Source organism: Mobula birostris, chromosome 18, assembly GCF_030028105.1.
Source record: "Mobula birostris isolate sMobBir1 chromosome 18, sMobBir1.hap1, whole genome shotgun sequence".
Lineage (NCBI taxonomy): Eukaryota > Metazoa > Chordata > Chondrichthyes > Myliobatiformes > Myliobatidae > Mobula > Mobula birostris.
Window position 1 is genome coordinate 26,399,521 of NC_092387.1, and position 15,932 is coordinate 26,415,452.

Sequence of the window (15,932 nt, forward strand, 5' to 3'; positions counted from 1 at the left end):
GTTATCCACCACTACTCTCTGGCATCTCCCATCCAGCCACTGCTGAATCCATTTTAATACTTCAATATTAATACCTAACAATTGAACCTTCCTAACTAACCTTCCGTGTAGAACCTTGTCAAAGGCCTTACTGACATCCACCGCTTTACCCTCGTCAACTTTCCTAGTAACCTCTTCAAAAAGTTCAGTAAAATTTGTCAAATATGACCTTCCACACAGAAGTCCATGTTGACTGTTCCTAATCAGACCCTGTCTATCCAGATAATTATATATGTCATCTCTAAGAATACTTTCCATCAATTTACCCACCACTGACGTCAAATTCACAGGCCGATAATTGCTAGGTTTACTCTTAGAACCCTTTTTAAACAATGGAACAACATGAGCAATACGCCAATCCTCCGGCACCATCCCCGTTTCTAATGACATTTGAAATATTTCTGTCAGAACCCCTGCTATTTTCACACTAATTTCCCCCAAGGTCCTAGGGAATATCCTGTCCGGACCCGGAGATTTATCCACTTTTATATTCCTTAAAAGCGCCAGTACTTCCTCTTCTTTAATCATCATACTTTCCATAACTACCCTTCTTGTTTCCCTTACCTTACACAATTTAATATCCTTCTCCTTAGTGAATACCGAAAAAAGAAATTGTTCAAAATCACCCCCATCTCTTTTGGCTCCGCACATAGCCGTCCACTCTGATTCTCTAAGGGACCAATTTTATTCCTCACTATCCTTTTGCTATTAATATAACTGCAGAAACGCTTTGGATTTATTTTCCCCTTACTTGCCAAAGCAGCCTCATAACTTCTTTTAGCTTTTCTAATTTCTTTCTTAAAATTCTTTTTACATTCGTTATATTCCTCGAGCAGCTCATTTACTCCAAGCTGCCTATACTTATTGTAGATCTCTCTCTTTTTCCGAACCAAGTTTCCAATATCCCTTGAAAACCATGGCTCTCTCAAACTTTTAACCTTTCTCTTCAACCTAACAGGAACAAAAGATCCTGTACCCTCAAAGTTTTACCTTTGAATAACCTCCATTTCTCTATTAGATCCTTCCCATAAAACAAATTGTCCCAATCCACTCCTTCTAAATCCTTTCACATCTCCTCAAAGTTAGCCTTTCTCTAATCAAAAATCTCAACCTTGGGTCCAGTCCTGTCCTTCTCCATAATTTTATTGAAACTAATGGAATTGTGATCACTGGACCCAAAGTGCTCCCCAACACATACCTCTGTCACCTGCCCTATCTCATTCCCTAGCAGGAGATCCAACACTGCCCCTTCTCTAGTTGGTACCTCTATGTATTGCTATAAAAAACCATCTTGCACACATTTTACAAACTCCAAACCATCCAGCTCTTTTACAGAATGGGCTTCCCAGTTAATGTGTGGAAAATTAAAATCTCCCACAATCACAACCTTGTGCTTACTACAAATATCTGCTATTTCCTTACAAATTTGCTCCTCCAATTCTCGCTCCCCATTAGGTGGTCTATAATACACCCCCATAAGCATCACTACACCTTTCCCATTCCTCAATTCCACACAAACAGCCTCCCCAGACGAGTTCTGACAATACATGGCAATTCATTTTTGCTTCTTTTTAAAAAATAAATAAACAGACCTAGTGGGAAACAGCAAAGAGCCACAATGAGTATTCCAAAACCTGCTCCACTGCCCTGGAAGTAATGCAGGGTGCTGACTTCAACACATGGTTCCATATCACTGTCAGTTATCTGCTTTGGTTGAACACATGGGTCACCTGCCAACAGACAGTAAAAACTGAATTAGCATGGAATTATTGACAAAGCATTTTTATGCTCTTTGGAAATGCATTCTTTTAATTCATGCTAACATGCAAAACATAATTACACAAATGCTGTCTTCAAACGTCAAAGTAAAATAGTATAGTGCAAAGGTGGTGATCGTATGGCACGTGTCCAAAATGGCTTGTGGAAAAATTTTGTTGACCCATGTCATCCTCAACTCTTTATACCCTACCCATAATAAAAAGGTACATGATGATGATCAATGCTGCCAAATGAATCGACAGATGATTTTTGCAACCCAAAAGCAGTGAGATATTTTCACAAAAAACATCTCACAAAGGCTTGACTCCAGCTAAATGGTGGTGAGAACATGTGATGTTGGATAATATGCTTTGAGATCCTTGCATTAGTGTTTGGATAGTAAATGATCGAGTCAGTTGGCATTTGACTTCATTCTGTTTGTATATTTTCTTCTTTCATATGTGAGTGAAGACTGTATATTCAGTGATTATAATAGTAAATATTGTATGTTATTTAATTGCCCCATGAATATTTATTTTTCAATTGCCTTTTTAAAATAGATTTTCTACTTTTGTACAGGTTTATTACTTTTATTAATAGTAAAACAATGATTAAAACTTAAATAAGCAAGAGGACTCATCCTTTACCTTCATCAATAGTATGCAAGGAAAGTTTTTACAAGATTATTCCCAATTTGGGCACAAGCTCTTGAAAAGGTGTGCCAGCCCTGAATAGTGCAATCAATTCACATTTCCCAGTAATTCAACCCGGTGCTCATTCAGTTCCGGCTTTTTCTCCTTCAAGGATTTTTACAATTAGTAACATTTCTGCCTTTGACTACCTGGGTCCTGAGCTCCAGAATTTCCTGCCCAAATCTTTTGTTCTCCTTGAGGTAGTTAGCAGAGTTGCTATCTAACACCTCCTGTGAAGCAGGTTTGATCCCAAACTCAGGTGGTTTTGTATGGAATTTGCACATCATCTCTGTTTCCTCTGGGTGCTCCAGTTCCCTCTCACATACCAAAGGCAAGCAGATTGGTAGAATTGGAATCAGAATCAGATTTATTCTCGCTGACCTATGACGTGAGCTTTGTTGTTAGGCAGCAACAGTACAGTGTAAAAACCTAGCAGAGGAAAGTCCACAGCGATCAGATCTCTGGCTCTGAGTCTGACTCTGTGACTTGGAGGGGAAGTGGGGAGAAGAGGTGAACTGTAGACGTCAGGGATTCATTAGTTAGGGAAACAGAAAGGGGGTTCTGTAGACGAGAATGAGGCATTGGCAACCTTAATATTGGCAATTATTTCAAGGGGAGTAGAATATAAAAAGAGATAATGGTGAGGGTTTATAAGACACTAGTTAGACCACACTTGGAGTATTGTCAATGTATTGGGTCCCATATCTCAGAAAGATGTGTTGTCATTGGAGAAAATCCAGACGAGGTTCACAAGGATGATTATGGGAATGAAGGGGTTAACATATGAGGAGTGTTTGGCAGCTTTGGGCCTGTACTCACTGGAATTTAGAAGAATGCATGGGGATCTCACTGAAATCTACCGAATGTTGAAAGGACTAGATAAGGTGGATGCGAAAAGGATGTTTCCTATGGTGGGGGTATCTAGAACCAAAGAGCACAGCCTTTTAGAACAAAGGTAAGAAGGACTTTTTTTTTTAACCACAGAGTGGTGAATCAGTAAAATGCTCTGCCACAGATAGCGGTGGAGGCCATGTCCATGGGTATATTTAAAGTGGAAGTTGATAGTTTCCTGATTGGTCAGAGCATCAAAGGATATGGCAAGAAGGCAGGTGTATGTAAATGAGTGGGATCTGGGATCAACCATGATGGAATGGTAGAGCAGACTTGATGGGTTGAGTGGCCTAATTCTGCTCCTATATCTTATGGTCTTGTGGACTGGCAGCTCAATATTCTGGAGTTCCATTATTTTAGAAGCAACAGAGGATGAGTGATTAAAGGAGGAGGGGTGGCAATACTAGTCAGGGAAAATGTTACGGTAGTGCTCAGTCGGGACAGACTGGAGGACTTATCTAGTGAGACATTATGGGTGGAACTGAGAAATAAAAAAGGTATGAGCATGCTAATGGTGCTATATTGCAGACCACTCAATAGTCCGAGGGATTTAGAGGAATAAATTTGCAGAGAGATCGCAGAATGTCACAAGAAACATAAGGTTGTTATAGTAGGTGATTTTAATTTTCCACATATTGACTGGGACTCCCATACTGTAAAAGGACTAGATGGGATTGAGTTTGCCAAATGTGTTCAGGAAAGTTTCCTTAATCAGTACATAGAAGACCTAACAAGAGTGTGTGCAATAGCTGACCTGCTATCAATGAGACAGGACAGATGACAGAAGTTTGTGTAGGGGAACACTTTTCATCTAGTGATCACAATGCCATTAGATTCAAGGTCTGGTCCATGGATTGAGATTCTAAATTGGAGAAAGGCCAATTTTGATGGTATTGGAAAAGATCTGGCAAGTGTGGATTGGGACAGGCTGTTTTCTGGCAAAAGTGTACTTGGTAAGTGGGAGGCTTTCAAAAGTGAAAATTTTGAGAGTACAAAGCTGTATGTGCCTGTCAGAATAAAAAATAAAGATAACAGGTGCAGGAACCTTGGCTTTAAAGAGATATTGGGGCTTTGGTTAAAAAATAAAAGAGGTGCATTGTAAGTATAGGCAGGTAGGAATAAATAAGGTGCTTATGGAGTACAAGAAATGCACGAGAACACTTAAGAAAGGAATCAGGAGTGTTAGAAAATGTATGCGGTTACCTTAGCAGACAAAGTGAAGGAGAATCCCAAGGAATTCTACAGATATATTCAGAGCAAATAGATTGCAAAGGACAAAATTGGTCCTCTAGAAGATCGGAATGGTAAGCGATGTGTGGAGCCAAAAGAGATGGAAGAGATCTTAAACTTTTTTTGCATCTGTATTTACTCAGGAAACAGACACTCAGTCTATAGAATGAAGGCAAAGCAGCATTGTCAACTTCATGGACCCTATACAGATTACAAGGGAGAAGGTGTCCTGATGCAAATTAAAATGGATAAATCATGTGGTGCATGCAAGCTCGATTCACAGTTTAAGAGAAGTTTGGATAAGTACATGGATGGTAGGGGTATGGAGAACTATGGACCCAGTGCACGTCGATGAGAGTAGGCAGTTGAAATGGTTTGGCACAGACTAGATGGACTAAATGGTCTATTTCTGTGCGGTACTTTTCAATTATTTTATGAGTTTACACAAAAAAACTCTATAAATTACAAAAATAGATAATAGTGCAAAGAAAGGAATAATGAGGCAGTGTTCATGGACCATTCATAAATCTGATGGAAAAGGGGAAGAAGCTGCTCTTACATCTTTGAGAATGGGACTTCAGGCAGCTGTTTCTCTTCTCTGTGGCAGTAAGAAGAAGAGGGCATGTCCTAGATGGTGAGGGTCCTTAATGATGAAAGTTGCCTTCTGAGGCACCATTTCTGGAAGATATTCACAATGTTAGGAGGGTTGTGCCTGTGATGGAGCTGGCTGTCTCTACAACCCTCTACTGCCTCTTTATGGTCGATTAGAGGCTCTGTACCAGGCTGTGAGTAGCCAGTCAGAATACTATCCACTGTACAGCTACAGAAATTTGGAAGTGTTTTTGGTGACAAACTTAATCTCTTCAAACTCCTAACAAAGTAGAGCCACAGGCATGCCTTCTTTTTGATTGCGTAAGCCAATTGGTGATGGCAAAGAGCAGCTGGAATGCAGTAGAATTGGTGTCAATATGGGGACAACAGTTTACAGAGAAAATTAGTGCTGGGATGGGATTGGTTTTATGAGCCATCATGTACAAAAGAATACCTTCTATATGATAAAGAAAAATTATTTCTTTTTTTTTAAGGTTCTGCCTCAGATATTCATACAAAGGTAATATTCAAAGGATTCTAGGGATCCAGAAATAAAAGGAGGTATCACAGCATTTGTAGAGCGATAAACAGAGTTAATGTTTCAAATATCATCAGTCTCTGTTGACCTGTCTGTGCCACCAAATTTTTGGCACAGTTCCAAAATTTCCCCACTTACTGTAAGTTTAATATCAAATTTTGTTTCAATGCTCTTTTCAAGCAGAAAGCAGTTTTAAGTTGTTCAAACAGTCATACAACCAGTAACCACTCCTCCTTTGCCCCTTTTGTCTTTTCTCATTTCTCCTGATACAACTGGCCCCATTGCCTTGTTCCTTTCCCATTCTCCACTTGCCCATCACCCACACACCTTCCACTGGTTACTATCCCCAACCCCCCCTGTATTCCATGGACTACCTTCCTCTGCTATTAGATACCACTAGATTCAACCCTTTGTCACTTCCATTTACCTCCCAGCTTCTGACACTGTTCCTACTCTCACCCCTCCACCATCTGCCTATCACCTCCTCACCTGGATCCACCTATCGCCTGCTACACCCCTTCCCCCACCTCCTTTTACTGGCTATCTCCTCTCTACCTTTCAGTCCAGATGAAAGGGCATGACCTGAGATACAGAAACATAGAAAACTTACAGCACAATACAGGCCCTTCAGCCCACAAAGTTGTGCCGAACATGTCCCTACCTTAGAAATTACTAGGCTTACCTATAGCCCTCTATTTTTCTAAGCTCCACGTACCTATCCAAAAGTTTCTTAGAAGACCCTATCGTATCCACCTCTACCACCATTGCCGGCAGCCCATACCACGTACTCACCACTCTCTGAGTGAAAAACTTACCCCTGACATCTCCTTTGTACCTATTCCCCAGCGCCTTAAACCTGTGTCCTCTTGTGGCAACCATTTCAGCCCTGGGAAAATGCCTCTGACTATCCACACGATCAATGCCTCTCATCATCTATATACTATACATCTATATATATATACTGTCCATTTTCCTCCACAGATACTGCCTGAGTTCCTCCATCACTTAGTGTGTCACTTCATATTGTTAAAATGGTCCGTTCCTGCTGTGTACTGTATCCAATGAACAGTTGGTTCTTAATAAGCAGGTCCAATTGCCAGTCTGTTTAGAGTAAGCTGACCTCAAACTATGAAGCACAAAGGGCAGGAATATCCCAAAATCAGTCAGTACAAAGGACTAGATTCATCGCCCAGGAACCGTGGCAATACTGAGGCCAATTAGTACCTTTGTCGCAGACAAGCCAGAGTTACAAACCTCACACTGATGAATGGGTCAGAGATAAAACTCTCAGCTAACAGAGCGTGCTGTACTATTGGCAACCAGCCTGATACTAATATTTCTTACTACATTTTATGTGAGGATTCTCCAGAACTGCTCCAGAGGAAAAACAATTAGGCAGTTGATCGAAATTTTAATCAAAGTGGCAACAGCTAAGGAACATCTTAACAAGAGTACAGAGAAGTTTCTAAAAGTAATTGAAGAATTTAGGGTGTTGACTGTGATGCATCTGAAGTGCTTGAGCGAACAGTATGCCTGAGTCTTTGTACTTGTTATTGTTTCATAAAAAGGCAAGGTTGTATATTTGAACAAAGCAAAAGCAAATTTAACCACTTAAGGAAGGGATTCACAGCCTAGGATCCATGGACCCCCTGCCTAAAGGTATTGGCCCATGACATTAAAAAGGTTGGGAACTCCTTATATAAGGTGATGCTCAGAGTAAGAGTTTTGCTTTTAATTCTACTTGGGATCCTTTATAGTCCATTGCACTGCACAATTCAGTTTAGGTTTGTAAATATCTTGCAAATCATAACACCAAGCTGCTTACCTTCCCTCAAGTAGAATACGTCTTTCTGAATATCCCCAGACTGGGCAATTGTTGCCAGCAAAACATCTCTAAATGTCGTGTTCCAAATGGTTTTACGCTCCGTTTCTGTAAAAATGCTGAAAGAAAGAGAATGCCTGGAATGTTGATTCTCATTTACAGCATTCCCTTCCACAGAATTTTTAATTCACACTGACACATAACCTTTTATATTTTCACACACTATTATCAATCCCAAAAAAATTAGTCAGCGCTTGCTAGTGTGGTTTACTTGTAAGAAAAATGTCAAAACGTTCAGTATAAGTTAATCAAATAGGCTATGTTAACCAGTAGAACTGCACTAATGAGAAATTTAAGCTTCTTTCACCTCTTCCAGCTCCATTCTCATACCTTGTTCCTCGATGTCTGATTATAATCAGCGCATTTTAGATAGATGTGAAAGCCCTAGAGCGGGTGCAAGAAAGATTTAATAGAATGGTTCTTGGAAGAAAATAATTCTGTTCTAAGGTTAGAATAGCTAAGGAAGCAATAATTGTTCTCCTTGGAGAAAGGAAGAAAATTTGAAACAAGTGTATAAGAAGAGTGGTTCAAAGAGTAGAGGACAGAAATTTAACATTTTAAGGAAAATATACAGGGTGGATGTGAGGAAAATCCTTGTTTTCACAGAGAGAAATTATGATCCAAATTCATTTTGTGGAGAGGACCATTAGAGATGCTGCAAATGCTGGAAATCCTGAGCAACGCACATACAAAATGCTGGAGAAACTCAGCAGGTCAGGCAGCATCTATTAAGGGGAGTAAACTGTTGACATTTTAGCCTGAGGCCTGATGCTGATGAAGGATCTCGACCCAAAACGTTGACTGTTTATTCACCTCCATAGATGCTGCCTGACTTGCTGAGTTCCATCAGCATCTTGTGTGTGTTGTTGTGAAGAAGATCAAGCAGTACCTTCAAAGGAGAATTAGAGTGAATCTGAGAGGGAATAACTTGCGTGCCTACAGGGAAAGTGCAGCCAAATGGGACCAATGCGACTGTTCTGCCAGGAGCCATCCTGGCCTTCAGGCACCATATGTCCATCACCTGTGCCGCAACAATATGATTGATGGGTATGAAGAATGATATTTCCATAATTTCTACTAACTGGCACACACAAAAATGTTCAAGCGAGCTGCAGCCAAAGCTGGAAACACAAGAGTCTGCAGATGCTAGTATCTGAAGTGGCTCACGAAACACAGGAGGAACTCATTTGGTCAGGCAGCACCTGTGGTGGGGGGGGGGGGGGGGGGGCGGGGGGATGGCCGATTGACATTTTAGATTAAGATCCTCTATCTGGACTAGATGAAGGATCTCACGCCAAAACGTCAACTGCCAGTTTTCATTTGTAGATGGTGCCTGAACCATAGAGTTCTTCCAACATTTTGTGTGTTGCAGCCGGATGTTGCTCCCTAATTCAATCTGGACTCCTATATTAAAGCAATATAGTCACAATGGTAGAGTGAGAGAGGACTTCATAAAAAGATATAAAGAAAAATAACAAACTGAAGCTTCCCATCAAAAGTGGTTGTGTATTATGTTTTTGCAGTACCCTTGATATTCAATGTCATTACCATTGCTAAATTTCCCACCATCAGCACCCCAGGGTCACCAGTGACCAGAAACTCACTCAGATGAGCCACACTGCAAATCATGTCTTTGTAAATCATTTACTAATCCTTCTGCCAAGCATGCAGCCAAAAGACAGCGAAGGACCTTAACTCACCCATTCTTGGTGTTCTCAAACCAAAATCTGTCCGCATCCCGTAAGTTCTCAAACTGCTTTCTGATGATGGCAGTGAAGAGTCGTGAAGAATTCTCACTGTTCTCCAGCATGCCTCCAACAAACATCTCCAGTTTGGATATGTCATTATTGTATAGTGCTGCTAATTGCTTAATGAGCTGGTTTACAGCAGAGATAAAACATCATTCACAATTAGGTTATCCAGAATATTTGAAAACTTTAAAGCATAAAAAAAAACAAGGCATCAAGCGAAAGAGCTTTCTTTCAATAGAAACACGTTAATTACATCCAAGAGAAAGTGAATACAAGTCCCTTATCCAGAAGGCACCAGCTCAGAGGGTAAAGGTTCTGAAGATGTGTCCACCTGAATGATGTGCTTGAATTTTTGGACTGAAACTTGAACTCACAATCTTCTAATAGAGGCAAGAATGCTGATAACAAGATAAAGCCCCCGTGGAACATTAGCATCCTTTTAATAGAGTCATAATACAGAATAGCACAAAACAGCCCCTTTGGCCCATCTAGTTCATGCTGAACTATTATTCTGCCTCGTCCCATCAACTTTGCACCTGGACCATACCCTCCATATCCCTCCCATCCATGTACTTATCCAACTTTTTCTTAAATGGTGAAATTGAACCCGCATCCAACACTTTGACTGGTAGCTCATTCCACGGTCTCACCACACTGTAAGCAATGCAGTTCCCCTCTCATGTCCCTCTTAAATATTTCATCTTTAATCCTTAACACTTGACCTCTAGTACTAGTCTCACCCAACCTCAGTGGAAATTTACCCTATCTATACCCCTCATAATTTTGTATACCTCTATCAGACCCCCCCTCGTTCTCCTATGCTTCAGGGAATAAAGTCCTAAACTACTCAACCTTTCCCTATAAATTAGATCATTGTAAATTTTCTCTGCACTCTTCAATCTTATCGATATTTTTCCTGTAGGTAGCTGACTAGAACTGCAAACAATAGCTCAAATTAAGCCTCACTGATGTCTTATACAACTTCAATATAACTTCCCAACACCTGTACTCAATACTTTGATTTATCAAGGCCAATGTGCTAAAAGCTCTCTTTACATACCTATCTACAGGTACAGGTCAGGTTAAACTCTAGAGTCCCTTTAAGGGAAATAAAGCAGTTAAAAACAAATCAAAAAGCATTGGTTATTGGTAGCAAGTTTTGATTTTATAAGTTATTATATTCCAAAGTCAAACACGTTACATTTGTAAATTGGTCCTTAAGCCTCATTTAAAGCACCTAATCTGACTAACCCTAGGAACCCATCATTGGTAAGAATGTGAGGAAGTTGGAGATGGTATGGATGGGTCTTTACCAGAATGACAGCAAAGACATGAATTAGGACGGCGGAGACTATAGAAACCAAGATGGACCTTTGAAAGTGCCCAGTCTCACAATGGATTTAGATAGGGTAAACAAGTAGAAATTGTTTCCAGTGAGAGTTGGGTCAGTGATCATAAGAATCAAAGTATAAATTTCTACACTTATCATTAGGTTGGTGATCTCCAATATGCTGTCTGAAAAAAAAGGGTAGGAAAGGATTAGGTAGTAACTTGCGTGAAGTAACTGGATAAATAAAATGCAGAGCAATGGAGAAAGAACTCATTCAAATAGCCAGTGCAGATACAATGGCCAAAAAAAGCTTACTCCTCTGAGAGGAACAAAAGAATAATGATTTCATAATTTTTCAGGAGGCAAAATCTGGTGAATAACTATTATGTTAAAAGACAAATAACACTAGCATATGTATTTTTCTCTTGAGAATTATATTTTCCAACATACATTTTTAAACTTAGAGTATTTTTTCCCATTATTTCTCAAGATAGAAATAAGTAATTCTGGTTTCTGACCTCCGGATTCTCCCTGGAGAGTTCAGGGTTGATTTCTGTCCAATTTTTAACAGGCTCAAGATCAAGAGCCACCCGTACTTGGTTATAACTTGGGAGACCATTGTCTCGTCCACGCTGGATGTCAAGGGCTACTGCATCTGATCGTGTGAACCTCATAGGTCCATACATAAAGTCTGCAATAGGTATATGGCATAGTCAGTAAGACAATATGTCAAATAAGTAATACAACAATTACAGAAACCAAAAAATATAGTTCTCATACCAATGCTGTAGTATCAAAAATTAGGCATTAGGGTAGAAATCACCACAAGACCATAGGACACAGAAGCACAGTTAGGCCATTTAGCCCATCAGGTCTGTTCTGCCATTCCATCATGGCTGATTTATTATCCTTCTCAAACTGATACTTGTGCCTTCTCCCTGTAACCTTTGACACCCCATCATGATTTATTATCCCTCTTAAACCCATTCTCCTGCTTTTGCCCTGTAACTGTTGACACCCTTACTAATCAAGAAGCTATTAACCTCCACTTAGAATATACCCAATGATGTGGCCTCCACAGCTGCCTGTGGGAACAAATTCCACAGATTCACCACCCTCCAGATAGAGAAATTCCTCCTCATCTCTGTTCTAAAAAGCTGTCGTTGTATTCTGAGCTTGTGATTTCTGGCCATAAACTCCTCCCCATCGGAAACATCTTCTCTACGTCTACTCTAACTAGACCTTTCAATATTCAACGGGTTTCAATGAGATCTTCCCTCATTCTTATAAACAGCAGCAAGTACAAGCCCAGAGTTATCAAACACTCCTTATTTCTTAACCCTCTCATTTCTGGGATCGTCTCCAATGTCAGCACATCCATTCTCAGATAGGGGGACCAAAACTGCTCACAATACTCCAAGTGCAGCCTGACCAATGCTTTATAAAGCCTCAGAATTACATCCTTAATAACTTGGCATCAACGTTGCATGTTAAAGGAATGGTGGAAAGAATGGCCTTTCAGGGCTCATTGCTAAAATATTCTGCAACATGAATGAACTAAGATTACCCTGTACTGTAATAATGCATCCAGGTATCTATTGTATGATGCTGGCTTCACGGTGCACATTGTTGGTGTATCAGATATGGAAAGAAAGCCACAGACTTCATGGGACAAGAGATAAACACTGGATCTTGTGAATGATTTTCCAGTTAAATTATATTGTGTAGCATAAATAATATACTTTGTAATAAGATTTCTAGGCCAATAACATTAGAAAATAATATAAAATCATGAAGGGGACAGATGGGCTGAATGAGTCTTTATCTCAGGGATGGTGAATCAAGAACTAGATGGCATACTGTACTGTACAAAAATCTTAGGCGCATATATTAGCTAGGGTGCCTAAGACTTTTTCATAGTACTATCGTAATTTTATGCATTTCACTGTACTGCTGCTGCAAATAAAGCGTATTTCATGAAAGATATGAGTACTGATAAACCTGATTCTGTTATGGGTCTCAATTGTGGACTGAGAGTGGGAAGGGGGCAGGGAGAGGGGAATCGTTGGTGGGAAAAGAGGAAGGAAGAGGGGAGAGAGCGCATGCGCCTGTGTTTGGGTGCCTAAGACTTTTGCACAGTACTGTAGTATTAAGGGGAGTGGGGAAAGAGTTAATAGGAACTTGAGAGAAAAGTTTGTTGCTCAAAAGATTGTATGTATGTGGAAGAGCTGTCAGAGGAAGTGTCCTCATGATAGTTTTTGGTCTGAAACACTAATTGTTTATTCCTCCTGTAGATACTGCTTGACCCACTGAGTTCCACCAGCATTCTGTGTGTGTTACTGCCTTGAGGCAGGTACAATAACCTTTAAAAGGCTGTTGAGTAGGTAAATGGATAGGAAAAGTTTTGAAAGTTATGGGCCAAACATATGTAAACTAGCTTGGATGGGCATCTAAGTCAGCATTGACCAGTTGAACTGATGGGCGTGTTTCAGTTCTATATAAACTATGATGTAAAGGTTGGTAGAAACTACAATAAAATTAATCAATTAACTAATTAATTTATTTAGAGATACAGAGCAGAACAGGGCCGTCAAGTTCAATGAGCTGCACTACCCAGCAACCCACAATACCTTCACGTCTTTGGAACGTGAGAGGAAACGGGAGCACCCTGAGGAAACACAAGCATTCACAGGGAGGAAGTACAAATTAGTATACAACATATGAGTACATAAGCATCCAAGCTGACAAAGGGTGCATAAGTAAGAAGGAAAGCCCCAGGGAAGAATGTTTTATCTACTAACACAGTCAGTTCATCCTCTGATACATGTGGTAAAATAATCACACACATTTGTCAGATCACATTAACTAAATTCACTGCTTGTTGTTATGGTGTTGCAACAATTGTTTTGATGATTCAATATAAACAATTTTAAATATTCTTTTCAAAAATTTGTCTTATTACTCACTATTTTATACACCCTGCACTGTTATGTTGTAACACTTTTATCTATTTACAACTCACATTTTAATCAATCTGCCTTATTCAATATAGAATTTGTTTTGCATAATGCATTTCATTCGTATTACCCTGCTGGATAAGCAGCTTCACTCAACGTTTTAAGAACAGATCTCAGAATGGACAATGAACCCATGTACAGTATCTGACTATCTTTTTTGTTCTTTTTTCACTGCTTATTTAATCTAGATATTAAACTTAATTCTGATTCTGATTTTTTAAAAAAAGCAGCACTACCTCTTGGATCCCCTACCTACCTCAGTCACAGTCACGTCCTCTTGTCCTTGATACATTTGTTAACAGATGTAGTTAGATATGAGATACGTTAGAGGTATTTCAGCAACTCTCAGATAGGCACATGTATGACAGAAAAATGGAGGGCTATAGAGGAGAGAAGGGTGAGGTTGATCTTAGAGTAGGTTATAAGGTCTGAACAGCATCGTGGGCTGAAGGGCCTGTACTATGCTGAAGTGTTTCATGTCCTATGCTCTAAAACAAATTCAAGGGATAGATTTTCAGTCGTGAGTGGTTTTGAAATCATCACTTTGCCTCCAGATATGATGACAATCTGTCAGTTTAAATTGTATGCAAATAAACAGGATATGAATTAACTACTCGGGTTCAACAGAGCATATTGATGCACTCAGTCCGTGTGTTCTGTTACACTGAGTGGGGCACAGATATTATAACAATGGCAGTGTTTTACCTCTTAGGTCCGTCACTACGATATTGTCTTCTTCTTCAGCTTGCTGCGATGCCATTCCCAGAATCAGCTCATCTATGTCCTCTGCTTTCTTAAAATTCGGATTCTAGGACCACAAAATTAACAAAGGCAAAGTCAATGTGGTGGAAAATGTCCACCAGTTGACTAATAAAAATCATGTCACAAATAAATGTCTAATAATAGAGTATTGAAGGAATTAATATGTATTTTAATTTGCATATTGATAAAGCCTATCACACTTTACATTTATGTCTCTGCTTTTGTGTGATCCTCTACAGAGTTCCTATAAAAGAAGGAGCCAATCATCCCTGTTCAGAGGTTCTAACACATGGAAAGCAACTTGTGCTTTCAAAATTCATTCCAGAGTCTTCTCGAGTTTCAATGACTATGCACAATGTGCTGTCTCAAATGTTCGATATATCCTGTGCTACTGAGTGGGAGTGATTATTTCGGCAATAATTTAAATTTTTTTAGAGATACAGTTCGTAACAATCCCTTCTGGCCCAGTGACCCCAGTTTCACCCATGTGACCAATTAACCCACTAACCCAGACATCTTTGGACTGTGGGTGTGAACTAGGGCACCCAGAGGAAACCCACACAGTCACGGGGAGAATGTACAAACTCCTTACAGACAGTGGCAGGAATTGAATCTGGCTCTCTGGTACTGCAGTAGCTTTATGCTAACTGTTACATGACCATGCCATACAAATTTGTACAAAATTTTGTAAAGGGCCACAATAAATTGGTGAAAATTGTTAAAGATGGTACAAAATTAAGGTTGTAAGAGAAACTGTCATTTATCACATGGAGGGTAATAATTCAAATTGTCACAGAAACTTCAATTGATGCTCATTATAGATGCAGCACGGTCTGTAAAGGTGATTTAGTGATGAATGTTATTAGAGGTTTTGTTTTCCATTATATAATAAAGCTACATTTTATTAAGTATGAAGTAGAAAGGAAATGACCATATTAGATCTCCTGCCATTACTTCCCACACCTGATTTATAATTCCATCAGGCCGGTCAATCACTTTGATAAAACTCATCATTGAATTTATTTTTTCGCAAGGTGTGGCCATTATTATCGAAACTAGTATTTAGTGTCCATCCTTAAACACCCTTAGCGAGACAGCATGGTAGCGTGGTGGTGAGTGCAGTGCTTTACAGTGCCAACTCTAAAATTGGGGTTCAGTTCCTGCTGCTGTCTGTAAGAAGTTTGCATGTTCTTCCTATCACCGCATGGGTCTCCTCCAGGACTCCAGTTGCCTCCCACATTCCAAAGGCATACAAGTTAGTGGCGGGCATATGATGTTGGCGGTGTTGACACTTGCTGGATGCCCCCAGAACAGCTCAGATTGTGTCGATCGTTGATGCAAGTAATGCATTTCACTGTACCGCATGTTTCGATGTACATGTAGCAAAGCGCAATCTTAAAATTTTAATCTTAAGATTCAACCAGGTTGATGAGTCCAGAGGAGAGGTTCCC

At 39.8% G+C, this 15,932-nt stretch overlaps 1 protein-coding gene across 1 annotated transcript in view; it reads right to left on the reverse strand.

Moving 5' to 3' along the window:
* Nucleotides 1-15,932, reverse strand: part of LOC140212011 (dual oxidase 2-like) — a 166,376-nt gene that overhangs the window by 85,231 nt on the left and 65,213 nt on the right. Inside the window, exons 10-14 of the mRNA XM_072282367.1 lie at nt 14,425-14,527; nt 11,221-11,393; nt 9,322-9,497; nt 7,565-7,680; nt 1,632-1,769 (exon numbers count right to left, since the gene is read on the reverse strand). Of these exons, the coding sequence (XP_072138468.1) occupies nt 1,632-1,769; nt 7,565-7,680; nt 9,322-9,497; nt 11,221-11,393; nt 14,425-14,527 (706 nt within the window). The remainder of the gene's footprint in view (nt 1-1,631; nt 1,770-7,564; nt 7,681-9,321; nt 9,498-11,220; nt 11,394-14,424; nt 14,528-15,932) is intronic.